Source organism: Gymnoscopelus braueri (genome assembly GCF_963280865.1).
Source record: "Gymnoscopelus braueri genome assembly, chromosome: 14".
Taxonomy (NCBI): domain Eukaryota; kingdom Metazoa; phylum Chordata; class Actinopteri; order Myctophiformes; family Myctophidae; genus Gymnoscopelus; species Gymnoscopelus braueri.
In genome coordinates this window covers 43,733,207-43,753,406 of record NC_137619.1, presented here as the reverse complement: position 1 = coordinate 43,753,406, position 20,200 = coordinate 43,733,207, and the positions used below count along the sequence as shown (strand labels likewise).

Genomic DNA, 20,200 nt, shown 5'->3' with positions numbered 1-20,200 from the left:
ATTCTGACCACTTATCCGACAGGCTGCCGTACGGGCCGTGGACGTTTATGAGACTTTCAAGTGCAGGGGCCCGGATCCAGGATATATAGGTTGGGAACCACCGTTTTAGCGAATCCCATGATCAAGGGGTCTCAGACAAGCCCGTTCTGTCACGACACCGGGATACTCACAACAAGTCACTCACGTCTCCACAGAAAGCGTTCTTTTTCAAGTCCTTCATCTCCACTCTAGTTAGTCACGGCAACCGATAAGAAATGCAGCCCACCCAAAAAGGCGAGACCCCAGCGACCCCCCTGCGGTGGGGTTGAGTTAACTCTAACCAGTGGAAATGTCAGCGCTGTGTTTACTACCCCTCCTCCACCGCTGTAGCCCTCCATCCATCCCCGCATTCCTCTTTTACAAATTACATTTGTCATTCTGAGAGCTGATGGTTTATATCGGCATGCTTTGAACCTCGCGTGTGTGCACGCATGTGCATGAGCGTATCTGCTCTGCTTGTCTGTCCACAGCGTGTGTGTGTGTGTGTGAGAGAGAGAGAGAGAGAGAGAGAGGAGGGCCCATGTACGTGCACGCACGCACGCAAGCATGCCTGCGTGCGTGCGTTCGTGCGTGTGTGTGTGTAACCCACACAGGCCATTCTGTTTTATGTCAATATTATGTGGCAATGTGCTTGTTTATGCCAAAACAGAGCTAATTGTGAGTGTGTGTGTGTGTGTGTGTGTGTGTGTGTGTGTGCGTGCGTGCGTGCGTGCGTGCGTGCGTGCGTGCGTGCGTGCGTGCGTGCGTGCGTTTGTGCGTGCGTGCGTGCGTGCGTGCGTGCGTGCGTGCGTGCGTGCGTTTGTGCGTGCGTGCGGGCGTGCGTGCGTGCGTTCGTGCGTGTGTGTGTGTGTGTGTGATCTCTCTTACCTGTTATTGTGATGTTGCTGTAGATGTTGGAGAGTTGCTCTTTGAGCAGCACAAGCTGCATGGTGGCTGCCTTCTCCCTCTGCAGCTCCAGCATCATGTCGGGGTGGTTGGCCAGCTTACAGCCCTTCTGCTTGTCCAGGGCGATGTCACTGCGCACGATGTCTGGTGACAGACAGGGTGCCGCAGAAAGAATTATGCTCGTTTTCAGTGGTGGAAAGTGACTAAGTACATTTACTCAGAAGGACTTTTACTTTACTGGAGTATTTCCAATTGTCAGTACTTTTACTTCTCCTCCACTACATCTCAGAGGCAAATATTGTACTTTCACTCCACTACAATTATTGGAAAACTTTAGTTACTATTTACTTTGTAGATTTTGATTATTATTACAAAACATACATTAACCAATTCAGACCTATATACATTTCGGCCATTTGAAAATAGCAGATCTACAAGCTCACAATGCGTCGTGATGCGATGCATTGTGAGCTTGTAGATCTGCTATTTTAAAAGATTTTTATACATTTTAAAAACTATAAATGGAACATTCTGCATAATGAGTACTTTCTACTTTTGGTAGCCTACTTTAAGTAGCCTACATTTAGCCCAATACTTTTGTACCTTTACTCAAGTAAATTTTGAATTCCAGACTTTTATACATTGCAGTATTGATACTTTTACTTAAGTAAAACATTTGAGTACTTTTTCCACCACTGCAATTTTCCTATTTTGGGATCTGCCACTCTGTCGTAGAAAAAGCTGGGACGCATCTATTCTCGACAGTGTGTTGGCTGACTCGGCTCACACAATGTCAAATGCTTCCGCCTATAACAGTCTGTACATTGGAAGCGCTGAAATTGAGATGAAGATAAATAAATAAATAAAATTTGTCAAAGCTTATCTTGCTTGCTGCTTAGCAGAGATGGAAATTCGTGGATATATTTTTTTTAAGATATTTTAAAATAGGCCTGTACAGTATTTTCTTGAACGGAAATGACAAACAGATGACAGCTTGCCTGTCGCAACTTTTTTTGAGGTGCAGTTTCTGTACAGTTTTATGAAGCATTCGAAGATTGTGGAAGAGTCATCTTATCTTGAGAGACTATAAGTCTAGTGGTGGAATCACCAGCATTGTCTGTAGTCTCAAAGTGGGGTCCGCTGGGTACTTGAGGGGGTTCCAGGGGGTCCCCAGCTAAATGGACAATTTAAACACGTATGCCTCTTTTCAGATGGGGAAACCGTGGCTAAATCATTCACATTCAAGAATTTGAGAAACACTAGTCTAGGTCAGTGGTTCTCACAGTGGGGTCTGGGGACCCCCAGGGGTCCTTGAGGGGGTTTCAGCCAATCAATCTACATCTACAAGCTCACAAGGCATTGCAATGTGAGCTTGTAGATCTGCTATAAAAATAAAAATAAATCTTTAACATTTTTGAGAAATTGGGAATATTTTTGAAACATTTCACGAATCTTGTATGGGTGTACCTGGCACAGCATATTTTCAGAGGGCTCCAGGGCCAAATACATATGAATTAGGGCAGTGGTGTAAAGTAACTAAGTACATGTACTCAAGTGCCACAATTTGAGGATTTTTATTTTACTGGAGTATTTTCAATTTTCAGTACTCTTACTTCTACTCCAGTACATCTCAGAGGCAAATATTGTACTTTTTTACTCCACTACAATTATTTAATAATTATTACAAAACATACATTACCCACTTCAGCCCTATATATATTTCGGCCATTTGAAAATAGCCGATCTACAAGCTCACAATGCATCAGCATTGTGAGCTTGTAGATCTGCTATTTTCAAAAGATTGTCATACATTTGGAAACTTGTGAAATTCTGCATAATGAGTACTTTCTACTTTTGGTACTTTAAGTACATTTTGACACCAATACTTTTGTACTTTTTACTCAAGTACATTTTGAATTCCGGACTTTCACTTGTAAGGGCGCGCTCCCACCGCACTTTTATTTTACCTCTAGGGCGGAATCAATCCTCAAGACCATGAATCCACGCATTTGCATTGACAAAGCATTGGCAGATTCCGCCCCAGAGGTAAAATAAAAGTCCGGTGGGGGCGCGCCCTAACAGAGCATTTCTACATTTTATTGATACTTTTACTTAAGTAAAAACCACTTTTTCCACCTCTGGAGGCTATACGGCGTCGCTTGGCTCGACAGTTCGCGGGTGGAACCATAGAGTTATAATGGTGGAACCGAGGCCCTTTAACACTAAGGCCTATAAACCAGGCTTCAGCGAGATTTTCCCACGACACATCCCGCATGAACCGACACACATAGTCCTACATACATTTCACTGGCCCGAGATATTTCCACATTCCACGCATAACACCATAAATGTCATGTTCAATTTTTCCACCCAGATTTAATTGAGTGCCCAAATTAAAAGCACCTGTGTGCTTAAAAACGATGATTCCCAACGCTTTGATCTTTTTTTTTGTATTGTAAAGCTCGCGCCCCGTCTGTTTCAAATGGAAGTATTTTTGATTGATTGTAATTGAATGTAATTGATTGCCACCTCGTCAATCACAACCAATTAAGCCTCAGCTGTGTTAATCAAGTTGGAGCAACAACAAAAAAGTAGCCGAACACACATTCACGTCTCTAGAAATTACATTTGAGGATGAATATAGGCTAATCAAACATTTACTACGTTTAGCTACTTGAATAGATTGAATAGCCTATTTTTAAAAGAATGATGATAGCCTATTGTTTTTTAGTTTTCGGATATCGCATTTACTAGGCCTACTAGCCTACTTGTGTAGCAGCTATGCATATACTCCTGGGGTTGAGGTGGCTCATATCAAGTAGCCTAATAGAATAGAAACTTATAAAGTATATGTTCATCATGCCTCAATTGATACTTTTACTCAAGTAAAAAAATGTGAATACTTCTTCCACCACATGTCTACTCACCATCTTCGTAGTTTTTCAGATAGTAATCTGGGCCAGGTCCTCTGAACTTGGCCAGGTTCTTCAGATTGTGGAACTGCAGGAAGTCGGTCCTCTTTCCACCAAAGCGCAGATAGGCTGGAGACAGTCCTCTGGCCAAGGTCACCAGGCGCTTGGAGCTAAGAACAGACAGAAGAACACACATATGAACAGGGGTGGAGAAAGTAACTAAGTACATGTACTCTAGTACCATTTTTATGAAATTTTTACTTTACTGGAGTATTTCCAATTTTCAATACTTTTACTTCTACTCCACTATACATCTCAGAGGTGAATATTGTACTTTTACTCCACTGCAGTTATTTGAAAACTTAGTTACTTTGTAAAACACTTCAGCAACTTCAGCATGGCTATTTGAAAATAGCCGATCTACAAGCTTGGTTGTGAGCTTGTAGATCTGCTATTTTCAAAGGATCGTTATGGAAACATGTGAAATGGGTTATTGTGCATAATGAGTACTTTTACTTTTGGTACTTTAAGTATATTTTGATGCCAATACGTTTGTACTTTTACTCAAGTACATTTTTAATTCTGGACTTTTACTTGTAACATGTTATTTCCACTTTGCAGTATCGATACTTTTACTTAAGTAAAAAATTTGAGTACTTTTACCACTGCACATGAAGACAGCAAAATATGCTTGTAAAAAATACTCGGGGAGTGGGGGGGTAGTTTGTTAATAAATATAGTTACATGATAGCCTGCTATATTTTGCAGCATAACTGAGACGCATTGACGCATCGCCGCCGTTAGAATGACAGGCTGCCACGGAACGCCTCTTTAAAAAGCCTGCGTGTTATGGATCGCACGCTTTCATCTCAACCTTTACTGTTCCAGCAGAAATGTGTTACAGTTCTTCCATCTGTAATATTATTATTGTCTCTCAGCTCCATAAATATTTGGAATTAGTGCGATATTTGCCAAGTGAACGAGAAAGGGTTTCGGTTCACTTTAACACACAACAGCTTTCGCAGTAAAGCGCTCACAGTGAAATCCTCAGTGTTAATTTACCCATTTGTAACTAAACCAAAGGGTCCATTTGGTTACATTTAGGCTACACGCTCGGAGTCAAATTAACACTCAGTATTTGTAGGCTACTGCTTATTTTACAGCCCATAGCTCATACACTTAACAGTTACGAACTTTTAATATAATAATAATAATAATAATAATAATAATAATAATAATAATGATGATAATAAACTGTTTGTTCAGGACAAACCTGGCCAACAGCTGCAGCAGTGATAATGCATCTATTATCCAGCTGATGTATCAGAAGAGCTGATACATCAAGTTTATAGTTTATAAACGTTACAAGGCAGGCTCGAAAGTTGTGGGACATTTGAAAGAAAATAGCCCTATTGTACTTCTACTCCATTACAATTATTTGAAAACTTTAGTTACTTACTTTGTCGATTTTGATTATTATTACAAAACATGCATTAAGCACTTCAGGCTTATATGCATTTCGGACATTTGAAAATAGCCGAAAAGTCCGTGTTTTTGGAGAAACATTTGAGTCTGTGCATTGAAGAAAAAACAATACATTATTTTGAAGATAGAACATTTCGTAACACTATTTGATTCAGTTTCCCTTTGAGCAAAATTGACCTATACAGAACTATTGTGCTGAAAAGGTCAAATATGTTTTCATTATTATTTTGAGCAATAGGCCTGTATTTTATAATATTATACAAAAATTTAAATAAAGATTGTTATAAATCATAAACTTGCTATATTATGTTCTAACCCCGCAATAGCCCAATATCAATATATCAAAATGCAATGTTGCAGATAAACTGGGAAAACTGTTGACTCTGATTAACCACATTAACTGGCGTCCATATTTTGGATACATTTTCAATTTTACCCCATTTTTCTTTAACAATTGTTCAAAAATAGCAAATCAATAAATAACAAATAGCAGACCTACAACCTGACAAGGCATGCTTGCAAATCGCTTGTATATATTATCTGAGAACATAATAGAGTGACACAAGAACATTTAAAGTCTAAAACAAAACTTCTGCAATGTATACGAGTATATATATATATATATATTGCTTTGAATACTTTTCGCCTATCACGTGTTCGCTGTGAAACTTTGCACTAATACAATAAGGATACTGTAATTCTTTTTAGCCCTATTATATATTTCGGCCATTTGAAAACAGCTACAATCTGACAATGCATCGTGATGCAAGGCATTTTGAGCTTGTAGATCTGCTATTTTCAAAATATTTTTATACATATACAATAAGAATACTGTTATTATTATTTTTGCATCAAGTGTGTTACACGAACAAGTATAACGACTATATAGCCTGGAAAAGAGGCACACAATGCGATCACAAATAGCCCAATTATAGACATATGGTGAGACCATATAATCTCTCTTTAATTCAACCGATTCTAAACTTTACAGTCACTTTTGCATCATTCAAATGCCAGTAAGAAAAATATAATAAATCAGACATCACACTGTCTGCAAATCGATAGAGGGCTGTTGACAACAACAAAAAAGAAAGAGAAGGATTTTCCCTTCATATATAGTTACATATAGTTAAACATGATAGCCAGTGGTGTGGAGTATCTAATTACAGTTACTCAAGTACTGTACAATTTTGAGATATATATATTTTTAATTTACTGGAGTATTTCCCAATTTTCTATTATTCTACTTCTACACCATTACATCTCAGAGGCAACTATTGTACTTTTACTCCGCTACAACTGTTTGAAAACGAGTTACTAGTTACTTTGTAGATTTTGATTATTATTACAAAACATGCATTAACCACTTCAGTCATATATACACAGTATTTGCCTTTGGAAAATAGCCGATGTTGTGAGCTTGTTTGTAGATCTGCTATTTTCAAAAGATTTTTATACATTTGAAAACTTGAAATGGGGACATTCTGCACAATGGCAGTTGAACTTTTGGTACTTCAAGTACATTTTGATGCCAATATTTGTGTTCCTTTACTCAAGTGCATTTTGAATGTGTGAGCTTGTACACAGTAAAATCCTCAGTGTGAATGTATCCATGTATGGTTCCATTTATACTCTCTCAGTCAGAGTTAAAGTAACACTCAGGATTTTACTGTGATAGACCTGCTATTATTCAAAACATTGTTGAAGCGTAAATCCATTCCCAACGACGATAAATCAGACACCATAGACACTGTCTGCAAATCGATAGAGCTTTGGTTCTCAAAGTGGGGTCCGGGGACCCCCAGGGCAGGGGTCCTTGGGGGGGGGGGGGGGGCGGGGGGTAAAGTATTTTACACTTTGGGCTATTCAAAAATAGCAGATATATAAGCTCATAGCGTGGCACCGAGTGCCACGCTATGAACTTGTAGATCTGCTATTTTAGAAAAATCTTGAAAATGTGTGCAAATCTTTGAATATATATATTTTTAAAGTGAACATTTGTAACTCAAGTCTTTGCTTCTGGGGGTCCCTGGAACAAAATATTTTGAGACGGGGGTCCACGGCCAAATACATAATCATTTTGGGGGTCCTTGTCATGAAAAAGTTTGAGAACCACTGCGATAGAGGGCTGTTGACAAAAGAAGAAGAGAAAAAAGAAGAGCAGGATTGTCCCTTCTTCTGTCTTACCTCAGAAAGTCCAGCCAGCCGTCCTTGATGATCGACGGATCCAGCTGTAAGGAGAGGAACTTCTCGTCCAGGACCTGGATGGCGCTGCGCGTCTGGACGTCCAGGAGAACCAGCGTCCTCTCGCCGAACCCCGGCGGTCGCTGCTTCCCACCGGGTCTCTGGTATGTGGAGGAGGAGGAGGAGGAGTAGGAGGAAGAGGAGGAGAAGGAGGAGGAGGAGGAGGAGAGCACCAACTGGAGCACCAGAGACGCGGATGCCAGCCACAGCAGCCTGGAAGGAGAAGGAGAAGAAGGAGAAGAAGGAGAAGAGGAACAACGTGGGAAGGAGGACGCTGGACACGCGTGGCGTGGCGACGCGCTGCAGCCGGGCATCTTCTGCGTGTGTGTGTGTGTGTGTGTGTGTGTGTGTGTGTGTGTGTGTGTGTGTGTGTGTGTGTGTGTGTGTGTGTGCGCTGTGCAGTGGGTCAGAGGAGACCCCGCTGTGTCGCTTCAGAGGGAGGTGGGGAGGTGAGGAGGTGCAAATGCAACGTTCTTCTATGCCGTTAAGCGCTCGACCGTTGCCTCCTCCTGCTCCGCTCTCATAGATCTGCTTCTTCTTGTCTTCCTGTCTGCTTGTCTCTCTCTCTCTCTCCCACCCTTCTCTCTCTCTCTCTCTCTCTCTCTCTCTCTCTCTCTCTCTCTCTCTCTCTCTCCTCTCTCTCTCTCTCTCTCTCTGCACCCCCCCCCCTCCTCTCCGCCCCTCTCAGTCAGTAGTTGTAGTGGTTCTCTGCGGAGCAGAGCGCACGCCTCGGGGCCAGCCTCCCCGGCTGTAGGAGCCAGGAGCTGGGGGAGGAGGAGAGGACCCAGCGCCGCCCCTAGAGAAGGTTTCCTCAAGGTATAATGCAGCTTTAACAGTGGTCTCAGTTGAAAGCCCTTTTAGACACATCACAGGAAAAATCCATAGTGACAATCTTAACTCCGAGAGTAGGCCTATATAGGCTATACATGGAACCACATGGACCCGTAGGGGATTTTTTATTTTTATTTTACTTTGCAGAGATGAGCGCAGTGCCAGTGAGGTGATCTAATAGAAGTAAACATGCAAACGTAAGCAAAGGTGATTTTAATATGTTAGGCATGTGCCTTTGGTTGGTTGGACTGTGTTGTTGATGAATAATCAATTTGATTGGAAATCTTATCGGAGCATAGCAGAATGATGGAGACAGACCCTCTCAAAACTGTCAAGGAATTGCGCACGTTTATTGCCTATTATACATTTGCTGTATTTTATTTATTTATTTAAAAATAATTGTGACGGTGAACAGTCGTAGTTTAATAACTTCAAAAGAATCATTGCAATATTAATGAGGAACATCATTGAACAACAATACATTACTCTCAAATCGAAAAGTGAAGGGAATGCCCGCGGGCCTGCTGCTCCATGATGTGTCTTAAGGTGATTTAATTGGACTCTCCGGGTGTTAAAGTGAAATAAAGATTTAAGTTTAAGTGTGTTTAAAGTGTTTAAAGTCACCTGGCTGGACCCCCATCTCAAAATATGTTGTTCCAGGGACCCCTCCAGAAGCAAAGATTTTAGTTACAAACGTTAGCTTTGAAAAAAATAATATATATATAATATATATATTCAAAGATTTGCCCACATTGACAGGTTTAGGCTATTTGCAAAAATAATGAATATAAAATAACAGAATCATATTCTGCACTTCAAAGGGCGTAAACCGAGTATAATATACCTGAAAAGGAAGAAGAAATCAGCATTGACCAAAATGTGTCCAATACTATTTATATTTTTAGGAAGAACAGGCCAACGCTCCTTTATTTATCCTTTGTTACCAACAACAAGTGATCTATTGCACGATTTATAGCCTACAAGACGAGTGATATTTGGAGCTCTTGCGCATTTTGGCATCGCTTCAGAAAGATAGGATACTTTTGAAATAAATCCGTCATATAGAACTCCCCTATAAAGTTTTTTAACCTTTCTGTGACATTTATCGCCAGATGTGGGATCGTTGTTAGCCTTCAGAGAGAGATAATAGGTCTGCAGGAAAACGAACGGACGGTCCTAACCAGTGGCGTAAAGTAACTAAGTACATTTACTCAAGTACTGCATTTTTTTTATTTTTTTTACTTTACTGGAGTATTTCCAATTGTCTGTACTTGTCTTGTTTTTACTTCTACTCCACTACATCTCATAGGCAAATATTATACTTTTACTCCATTACAATTATTTGAAAACTTTAGGTACTATATAGTTACTGTACATATTTTGATTATTATTACAAAAAAATACATTACCCACTTCAGTCCTATATACATTTCGGCCATTTGAAAATAGCCGATCTACAACAAGCTCACAATTTGTTGGTGAGCTTGTAGATCTGCTATTTTCAAAAGATTTTAATACATTTTATACATTTGAAAACTTCAAATGGGACATTCTGCATATACTACTGTCGACTTTTGGTAGGCCTACATTTTGATAACAATACTTTTACACTTTTACTCAAGTACATTTAGAATTCCGGACTTTTACTTGATACTTTTACTTAAGTAAAAAGTGTGAGCACTTTTTCCACCACTGGTCTTTGAACGCGGTCGTTCGAGGTCACTGCATGGTCTCTCAGAGATGAACATGAAAGAAAAGATGAAAGAAGAGGCTACATTTCAAAACTATATGAATTTTCTATGTTTAGCCAGACGCTGAGCCCCCATATATATATATGGAGACATTCAATTGTCAGTTTGACACACAAATGGCAGCAGCTACGTTTTGTGATCAATATGAGCGACCTATATGTGGTTCTCAAAGTGGGGTCCGGGGACCCCCAGGGGTACTTGGCGGGGTCCCCAGGAAAAGTAGTAGCCTACTAAATATAGCATCGCAATCATTTATGTAGATGTCGGCAGATCTACAAGCTTGCAGCTCTGCTATTTTATTTTATTTTTAACATATCGAAAATGTTTGGAAAAGTTTGCATTTTTTTTAAAACACAAATCTTCCCTTCTGCACAAAACATTTTCAGATGGGGGTCCGCGGACAAATACATATCGATTTGGGGGTCCTGAAAATGTTTGAGAAACACTGCGGTGAAAAGACTCACTTGAGTCAAACACACACACACACACACACACACACACACACACACACACACACACACACACACACACACACACACACACACACACACACACACACACACGCACGCACGCACGCACACGCACACGCACACACAGTTACTTATATGGCACTTATTTAGTTATTTCTTCTTTGCACTTTATTTACGTGACCATTGCCGTTTGTTTACTATATTATAGGCCTCATGACATTTACTCTGATCATCTTTGTAAATCACTCTGGATTATCTGATAAATACCTTGACAATGTGTAATTGTAAATTGTTAAACGTTACCTTGGTAATGAGCTTTCCCTCTCAGAGTCAAAGATATATATTTTTTAATTTTCTTTGGTTTAGGTGTTTATTTTCCCACAAGCTATATTGTTGAACAAAAACTGCATTGGCTTAATTACAATTAGCAAATATAAAAATATTTCGGTCCTTAAAGTAGTTAAGTAGTTAAATATAGATAGATTTAAGATTAACAAAATTAAATCCAAATTAATTATTTTATTAATTAACTTAAATCCGATCTAAACTTTGATAATTGGCATCCTAAAATAACACAACTGACATTGGTTTAACATTCAAAGCTTATAGCCCTTTGAAAGTGAAATTCTTCCAAATACAAAAATTACCCGCAAGGAAATAATGTATTGCTCCAATGTTTAATTCATCAGGCAGGATTGATTACTCATTATGCCAAGATAAGAACAAATATAAAGATTTTCCACGATTTTTATACCACTAGGCTGACAATGTGTGCCTCAATCAGCCAGATTACATTTGAATAAACGGATTGTGACTTAATCAATGCATTGCTCACCTTAGTCAGCAATATTGTGGAAACTGATGTAGCCATTTAGTATAATAGCGGTGCCACGTAACTTCCCTGTGAAGAAAGCCTAAAATAAAGTAGGCTAATAATGTCTCCATATATAAAAGATTTTTTTATATTCCCGCGGAAACACATGGTGTTTAGAGTTATGAGTTTAAGTGGAACTGACTTTCAAGAGCGTAACCTTTTCCTCCTGTTGAGGGAAAGGTCACAACTTTACTGGATACAATTGACCTCGTTCTGCAGATCCTGCAGTCTGGATCAATTGAGGTCCTGTGAGAGAACTTGAAGGGCAGGGGCGTGTTTTTTTTAATGCAAAAGGAGCCCAGTTAATATCAGTGGTGTTGTAAAGTAACTAAGTACATTTACTCAAGTACTGTACTTAAGTACAATTTTGAGTATTTCCAATTTTCAGTACTTTTACTCACTTTATTAACAGCTCAGAGGCAAATATTATACTTTTACTTCACTACAATTATTTGAAAACTTATAGTTACTAGTTACCACTTCAGCCATATACATCTCGCCCATTTGAAAATAGCCGATCTACAAGCTCACAATGCATCACCATGCAATGCATTGTGAGCTTGCAGATCAACTATTGTCAAAATATGTTCTATACATTAGTAGCTATAAAGCATTTGAAGACTTATGAAATGAATAATGAATATAGTATACCTTTAGTACTTTAAGTACATTTTGATACCAATACTCTTGTACTTTTACTCAAGTAAAAAATGTGAGTACTTTTTCCACCACTGGCTAAGATGCAGCTGCGTGCTGGTCTGTCTAAAATCCCAATATAATTCGTTTATAAATCCATCATTTTGAGATCAGCCGCTGACTGTGCTGATAAATCTATGTCAACAACTGATTTAATGAAACTTTAGGGTTTTTTGTTTGTTTGTGGATGGATTGGTTGACAGGTGATTGCATCCAAAAAGGGATATAGACTAAACTGCACACAATTATAGTGGTCTAGGAATATTAGAATAAGGTAAAACGTCAGATTTGTCTTAATACTTTTCATTCCTGCTACTTAAACAGAAGACACGGTGGCGAAAAAGGTGCCAATACTGCCATCTTGTGGACATTCTCAAAAGAGCGAAATAAATATCAGGTGAATTCGAGGCTGCAGACATCAATGTGTTCCATTCTGCCAGTGATGGATGGAGTACTCACATGTGTTACTTAAGTAAAAGTAAAAAATGTAGCCTACTTGAGTAAAAGTACAAAAGTATTGGTATCAAAATGGACTTAAAGTACCAAAGGTAGAAAGTAGGCCTACTCATGTCCTATTTCACAAGTTTTCAAATGTATGAATTGTATGTAAATAGCAGATCTACATCATGACGCATTGTGAGCTTGTAGATCGGCTATTTTCAAATGGCCGAAATATAGATAGGTCTGAAGTGGTTAATATATGTTTTGTAATAATAATCAAAATCTACAAAGTAACTCGTAACTAATGTTTTCAAATAATTGTAGTGGAGTAAAAGTATGATATTTGCCTCTGAGATGTAGTGGAATAGAAGTAAAAGTACTGAAAATTGGAAATATTCCAGTAAAGTAAGGATACCTCAAAATTGTAGCCTACAGTACTTGAGTAAATGTACTTAGTTACTTTACACCATGCACTGCATTCTGCACTGCAGCTAGTATCACCCCGAGTCCCCGACACAACCAATCACCAATGTCACAATCATCTGTCATCTTTCCTTGTCCCTCTCGTGAGCGTGCGTGCGCATGCACATACGCGCAATCACACTATTTGAGTGCACAACAACACTCTGATCAGGTGAAATGGGGGCATTTCCTTTCTATTTTTAGAAACTGGGAGCACGGACATAACATTGCGTCATGGTGTGTGTAGCCCGCTTTAAGACAAGACTCCAGTGCTTTTTGTTCTACCCCCCCCCCTCTCTCTCTCTCTCTCTCTCTCTCTCTCTCTCTCTCTCTCTCTCTCTCTCTCTCTCTCTCTCTCTCGCCCTGTCTCTCTCCATCTCTCTCTCCCTTTCTTCTACTCTCACCCTCTCGCTTTCTCTCTCCATCTCTCCCCCTCTCTCTCTGTCCCCCATTTCCCCCCCCTCTCTCTCTCTCTCTCTCTCTCTCTCTCTGCCCCCCCCCTCTCTCTCTCTCTCTCTCTCTCTCTCTCTCTCTCTCTCTCTCTCTCTCTCTCTCTCTCTCTCTCTCTCTCTCTCTCTCTCTCTCTACCCCCCCCTCTCTCTGCACCCCTCTCTCGCTCTCTCTCTACCCCCCTCTCTCTCTCTACCCCCCCCCCTCTCTCTCTACCCCCCCTCTCTCTCTCTCTCTGCCCCCCCTCTTTCTCTCTCTCTCTCTCTCTCGCTCTCGCTCTCTCTCTCTCTACCCACCCCCCCTCTCTCTCTACACCCCCCCCCACACACACACACACACACACACACACACACACACACACACACACACACACACACACACACACACACACACACACACACACACACACACACACACACACACACACACACACACACCTGGCGTCCTCATGACTCTATAATAGCTGCCCAGCTGTTCCATCGATCCCAGTGAAAAAGGCGCATATATCATGTGACCCAGCTAGCTTCACTCAGACAGAGGGGCTCATTCAGGATGATGGCTGCGGATGCTGCAGATGATGCTGAGGAGGACGCCCGCCTCCTTCACCGCCACTACCGCAGCATCAGCATCCTGCATCCTCCTCCTCGCATCCTCCTGCATCCTCCGCTCTCCGCTGTCCTCCTCGTCCTCTCGCTGCTCTCCTCCGTCCTGCCGGCGGCCGGAGCGCTGCTCGGCGTCCGGCCGGAGGACACCGAGAGCGGACGGCTGTCCGTGCAGGACGGGATGGTGCGAGCGACCGAGGGCACCCGCTTCATGCTGCGGGTGTACTACTCCATCGCACCTCCTCCTCGTCCTCCTCCTCAGAGGAGAAGCGAGGGGAGGAACGGGACGGAGGAGGAGGAGGACATCATCAGACCGGACGCCGCGCCGTGGATCGCCTTCATAGAAGAGCCGGGAGGAGACCGTAAGGATGATGCCGAGGAGGAGGAGAGCCCGCCCCGCCCCCGGCCCACGCCGCGCACCACCGACCCCTGCGTGGAGGAGAGCGCCCGGAGCTCCGACATAGAGCTCCTCGGTTCCTTTAGGTCAGTGTGCGTGTGTAAAGTAACTCGAGTACATTTACTCAAGTAGCCTATACTGTGCTTAAAGTAGGCTACGATTTTGAGATTTTGAGGGATTTTTTACTTTACTGGAGTATTTCTACATTTCTGTACTTTTACTTCTTACTCTACATCTCAGAGGCAAATATTGTACTTTTACTCCACTACAATATTTGAAAACTTTAGTTACCTGTTACTTTATATATTTTGATTATTATTACAAAACATACATTAACCACTTCAGCTCTGTAGCCTATATAGGCCTACATTTTGGCCATTTCAAAATAGCTGATCTACAAGCTCACAATGCTTTGCGATATGACGCATTGTGAGCTTGTAGATCTGCTATTTTCAAAAGGCCTATACATTTGAAAACTTGTGAAACGGGACATTCTGCATAATAAGTACTTTTTATTTTTGGTACTTGAAGTAGGCCTACATTTCGATACCAATACTTTTGTACTTTTACTCAAGCACATTTAGAATGCCGGACTTGTACTTGTAACAGAGTATTTCTAGATCACGCTGTATTGATACTTTTACCCAGAGTGTAGAAGAGAGAGTAAAGTCACGCTCTGATCTCGCCGCCAAGCAGGCTGCTGTGGGCTATATAGTTCCAAACATTGGAACTATCTCATTGAGATAGACAGAGCACTTCCGCATTCCATTCTTACCATGGGAGTTAACGCTAGTTTCTCTTATACGGCTCTGCTTTTACATAAGTAAAAAAAACGTAAGTAGGCTACTTTCCCCCCACCACCAGGTCCACCGCCACGTCGTCGAGCCACAACTCGGTCCTGGTGGAGCTGCTGGCCAAGGACCTGCGGCGCGGTGAGGCGGTCAAATACTACTCCATGTGCGCGTTCGACGGTGCCAAGTGGGAGCACTTCGGCACGCGGGACTTCTGGCTGGCCGTGGTGGAGAGACCCCCGCGGCTGGCGCAGGACGCGTGGCTCCAGGCGGGGGTCTCGGCGCTGCTGCTGGCGCTCTCGGCGCTGTGCAGCGGCCTGAACATCAGCATGCTGGCCCTGGACCCCGTGGAGCTGAGCGTGCTGCAGACCAGCGGCACGGAGCAGGTAGTGAAGAAGGAGTGTAAAAACCCTATTTCCGTATGAAATATATATATTATATATATATTCCCTAGTAAACTTTACTCACTTTTTCATAACTGCCTTAAAAGAAATACCTTCAGGAGGCTGAAATGTAATGGGCTCTATGCACAGCAACCATATTGTAAAGACCTTCACAGGTGTTACCAATGATACTGATGAACTCAGGGTGCTCTTTTTGCGCATGTTGGCTCACTGGAAACACTCTTCTACACCAGTGGGTCTCACTCCCAACGTGTGGTCCAGGGACCCTCATGGTTCCTTGGGTGGGTTCCAAATGGCCCCTTATGGGAGTGTAACTCTGAGAGTGCACAAATGGAACAAAATGGACCTGTTCCATTTGTATACTCTCAGAGTTATGGGGCTCCTTGAAATTAAAAGTTTGAGAACCACTGTGCTACACTAAATGGAACAGAGCCTTTATTAGTATCTTTGGTAACACCTGTGAAGGAAGTAAGGAAGAGGCCCAATTTCCTTCCAATATGGCTGCTGTGCATATAAACTGGCCCCTGTAAAAGTCATAACCTAGCCCCCCCCCCTCCCCTCAAACTATTTACTGTACATTTCGTTTTGTTTTTCTTACCTTTAAACTGTTTATATGATGTTCCGCATAGTAGTGTATATCTGTCTGTCATTTAATATCTCCATGAATTGAGTACGTGAGGACCCCATTTGAAACAAGCCATTGCGGCTTTTCTGGGCTTTTTCAATCCTATTTAGTTGACCTTGTGTTGTGAACTGTACTGCCATGTGCTTTTTTCTCTGAAAAACCTCTAAATAAAGTATTCAATCAATATTCAAAAAGGAGCAGAGGCACGCGCGGAAGATCGAGTCCGTGCGCAAGCACGGCAACTACATCCTGTGCACGGTGGTGCTGGGCAACGTGCTCACCAACACCTGCTTCGTGGTGTGGATGTGCCAGATCCTGGGCGTGACCCCGCTCGCCACGGCCCTGACGTGCACGTTGGGTATCTTCTTCATAGGTGAGGTTCTGCATGCCGCACGTCCCTGGCCGTACCAGGGCAGAATGCTGCAGTGCAGAATACCGGTGGTGTAAAGTAATTAAGTACGTTTACTCAAGTACCGTACTTAATTAAGTACAATTTTGAGGTATCTTTACTTTACTGGAGTATTTACTTCTACTCCACTGCATCTCAGAGGCAAATGTTACCTACACTCCACTATTATTAGAAAACATTAGTTACAAGTTACTTTGTAGATTTTGATTATTATTACAAAAAATACATTAACCACTGAAGCCCTTTATACATTTCAGCCATTTGAAAATAGCCGATCTACAAGCTCACAATGCGTTGCGATGCGACGCATTGTGAGCTTGTAGATCGGCTATTTTCAAAAATATTTGTATACATTTTATAGATTTGAAAACTTCTGAAATGGGACATTCTACATAATGAGTACTTTCTACTTTTGGTACTTTAAGTACATTTTGATACCAATACTTTTGTACTTTTACTCAAGTAAATTTTGAATTCCGGACTTACTTGTAACAGCATATTTCTACATTGCAGTATTGATACTTGTCTTTCACTTAAGTAACAAATGTGAGTACCTCATCCCATCACTGGCAGAATGTAACACCTTGACGCTCGCAGCCTCAAATTCACCTGATATTTGTTTAGCTCTCCACGGCTCTGACGTTGCACGTTGTGGGTATCTTCCTTCACAGGCGAGATTCTGCCGCACTCGGTGGCGTCCAGGCACAGCCTCGCCATCGCGTCCAGGACCCTGTGTGTCACCCGGCTGCTGATGCTGCTGTTCTTCCCCATCGCCTACCCGGTGTCCAAGATCCTGGACGTCATGCTCCACCAGGTAGGGCTGGGTATTGCCTACAACCTCACAATCGATGCGTATCACGATACAGAGGCCACGATACTTGCCCTAGCCTTGACGACCTTGCAGGATTATGCAAATGCTAAAATGTAACTTAGATAGCATGTTAGGTAGACTATAGTGTGTATAGTTTCAATGTAGGCTGATGATAGGTTCTTGGGTTACGTATGTATTAGTTATGATTAGATTATTGGTTTACTTATGTATTACTTTATTATTAGATTACAATTTTTATGCATTTGATGTATTATGTGTATTATGATGTCCTTGCTTACTGTAAATCGCTCTGGATTAAGAGCGTCTGCTAAATGCCTAAACTGTAAACTGTAAACGATACGATGTGTATCGCGATACGATGTGTATCGTGATACGCGTTGATTTTGAATAATGACCGCGTGTACCTACTAAATTTAGTCCTAGACCACCGATGGCTGATGTTTTGACCAATATGTTGTCAGAAAATGTAAAGTTTCCAAATTAATTTGAAAAACCTAGTTGATAACATTTAAACAAAAAGCAAGGAAATAAATACAAACACAAATACATATTTTTTGATGGTTAAATGCAAAAGATTTATTGTACATCGTCACCGTCGGGCAGAAACTGATGCTGATGTTAAATTTTTTTAAAGCCGCGTCACACACAGCATTTCCTACCGTATCGATATGGCAGCATCTGTATCGATACGATTATCGGCAAGGAATACGATACGATTATTGCCATATCGATTTAATTGAACCCACCCCTACCACCACCAGGAGATCAGCAGCTTCTACACCCGGGAGAAGCTGGTGGCCATGCTGCGTGTCACCGACCCCTACCACGACCTGGTGAAGGAGGAGCTCAACATCATCCAGGGCGCGCTGGAGCTCCGCACCAAGACGGTGGAGGACGTGCTGACGCCGCTCTCCGACTGCTACACGGTGTCCTCGGACGCCGTGCTGGACTTCGGCACCGTGTCGGACGTCATGCAGAGCGGCTTCACGCGGATCCCGGTGTACGAGGGCGACGACCGCTCCAACATCGTGGACATCCTCTTCGTCAAGGACCTGGCGTTCGTGGACCCCGACGACTGCACGCCGCTCAAGACCATCACGCAGTTCTACAAGCACCCCATGCACTGCGTGTTCAACGACACCAAGCTGGACGTGATGCTGGAGGAGTTCAAGAGAGGTAAACCACACCCGATCGTTCATGTCACCAGTCCGCGATGCATCACATTTTCATATGTTTTCATATGTTTGCAATAGGGAGAGAGAGAGAGAGAGAGAGAGACACAGACAGACAGACAGACAGACAGACAGACAGACAGACAGACAGACAGACAGACAGACAGACAGACAGACAGACAGACAGACAGACAGACAGAGTAATTCAATTAGCTGACTGTGTGTAATAGAGAGTAATTCAATTAGCTGACTGAGTAGCTACCAATTTGAACATTAGCAAGTGGTGAGTCAACCCTTATGCAAGTGTGTGATATATGAGGTTGCTTAACAGACATTACATAACGTCAGAGTTGTCAGTCCAAAGAGGCTTTAAATCACAAGTGTTCACTGCGTTCACATGGACAGTGCTAATACAGCCTATATAATCAGGGATTCTTAACCTTTTCAATGTCAAGCACCATTTGATTCAGAAAAGTATCTCTTGGGGCCCAAATCTACACTGTAAAATCCTCAGTTTGTATTTAAACCTGAGAGTGTACTAACTGAACCACGTTTGGTTCCATTAGTACACTCTCAAGAGTTACTGACCCAAAAGGGTCCATATGGACCCCTGGTGGTCCCCAGACCCGACTTTGAGAAACGTCTACACACAGAGATCCCTGCATGGAGAGGCTGTTTCATAAAACATCTTTATGCTGTGCATGAATGCCCACGCAACTAATTTTGCTGGGGACCCCCTGGTAATACATATTCTACAATAAAGAAGTGTTTTAATCCCGTATGTGGCTGAACGCCATTTTTTCACCCTTGTTTACTTTCTGTTTACATTGAGTGTAATTCCGGGTTTCACCGGATGCGCCCCGTCACTACTGCCCATTGGGAACTTCCGACAGAATCGGCCACAGACGGCATTAAAACACTTTTTATTGAAGAATGTGGATTATTACATTGCACTAGAACTCCTGACAGTTAGTTAACATTTGGGGCTTGGGGGTAAGCACCTTTATTTTTGCATTTGTACATGTTTGGAGCCCGGACAGGCTAGGAGCTGAAAGTCCCGGTCACAATGGGGAGAAGTGTCTGCAACTTTCGTAGATTGAAAACGTCAGAATCATAAATATGTCTACGAGAGTTGTATTCTACAGCTAGGTCCTCGGCATGAAAAACGTTGAAGATCCCTGCCCGAGGGGAAACTTGTCCTCTGCATTTGACCCATCCTAACTACTAAGGAGCAATGAATAGCCACAGTTCAGCGCTCTGGGACCAATTGCACTTTGATGCTAGTACCTTGGTCAAGGGCACTGGCAGGAGTATCTATACACAAGTAAGACGCGCGAACGCTGGAAGCGAACGCAGATTGACTGTGGCTGCTATATTTCAACCACACTGTCGTAGTGCACTCTGCCGCACTCTGGAGGCTGTATACAG

At 42.1% G+C, this 20,200-nt stretch overlaps 2 protein-coding genes across 2 annotated transcripts in view; one reads left to right on the top strand and one right to left on the bottom strand.

The window, feature by feature from the left end:
• Nucleotides 1–7,945, bottom strand: part of hpse2 (heparanase 2) — a 125,802-nt gene extending 117,857 nt beyond the window's left edge. Inside the window, exons 1-3 of the mRNA XM_080449480.1 lie at nt 7,509–7,945; nt 3,852–4,006; nt 907–1,068 (exon numbers count right to left, since the gene is read on the bottom strand). Of these exons, the coding sequence (XP_080305606.1) occupies nt 907–1,068; nt 3,852–4,006; nt 7,509–7,879 (688 nt within the window). The 5' untranslated portion in view covers nt 7,880–7,945. The remainder of the gene's footprint in view (nt 1–906; nt 1,069–3,851; nt 4,007–7,508) is intronic.
• A 6,150-nt stretch (nt 7,946–14,095) lies between these two features.
• Nucleotides 14,096–20,200, top strand: part of cnnm1 (cyclin and CBS domain divalent metal cation transport mediator 1) — a gene marked incomplete at its 5' end in the record, with an annotated part of 36,664 nt that continues 30,559 nt past the window's right edge. Inside the window, 5 exons of the mRNA XM_080449725.1 lie at nt 14,096–14,631; nt 15,404–15,716; nt 16,555–16,732; nt 17,440–17,582; nt 18,362–18,776. Of these exons, the coding sequence (XP_080305851.1) occupies nt 14,096–14,631; nt 15,404–15,716; nt 16,555–16,732; nt 17,440–17,582; nt 18,362–18,776 (1,585 nt within the window). The remainder of the gene's footprint in view (nt 14,632–15,403; nt 15,717–16,554; nt 16,733–17,439; nt 17,583–18,361; nt 18,777–20,200) is intronic.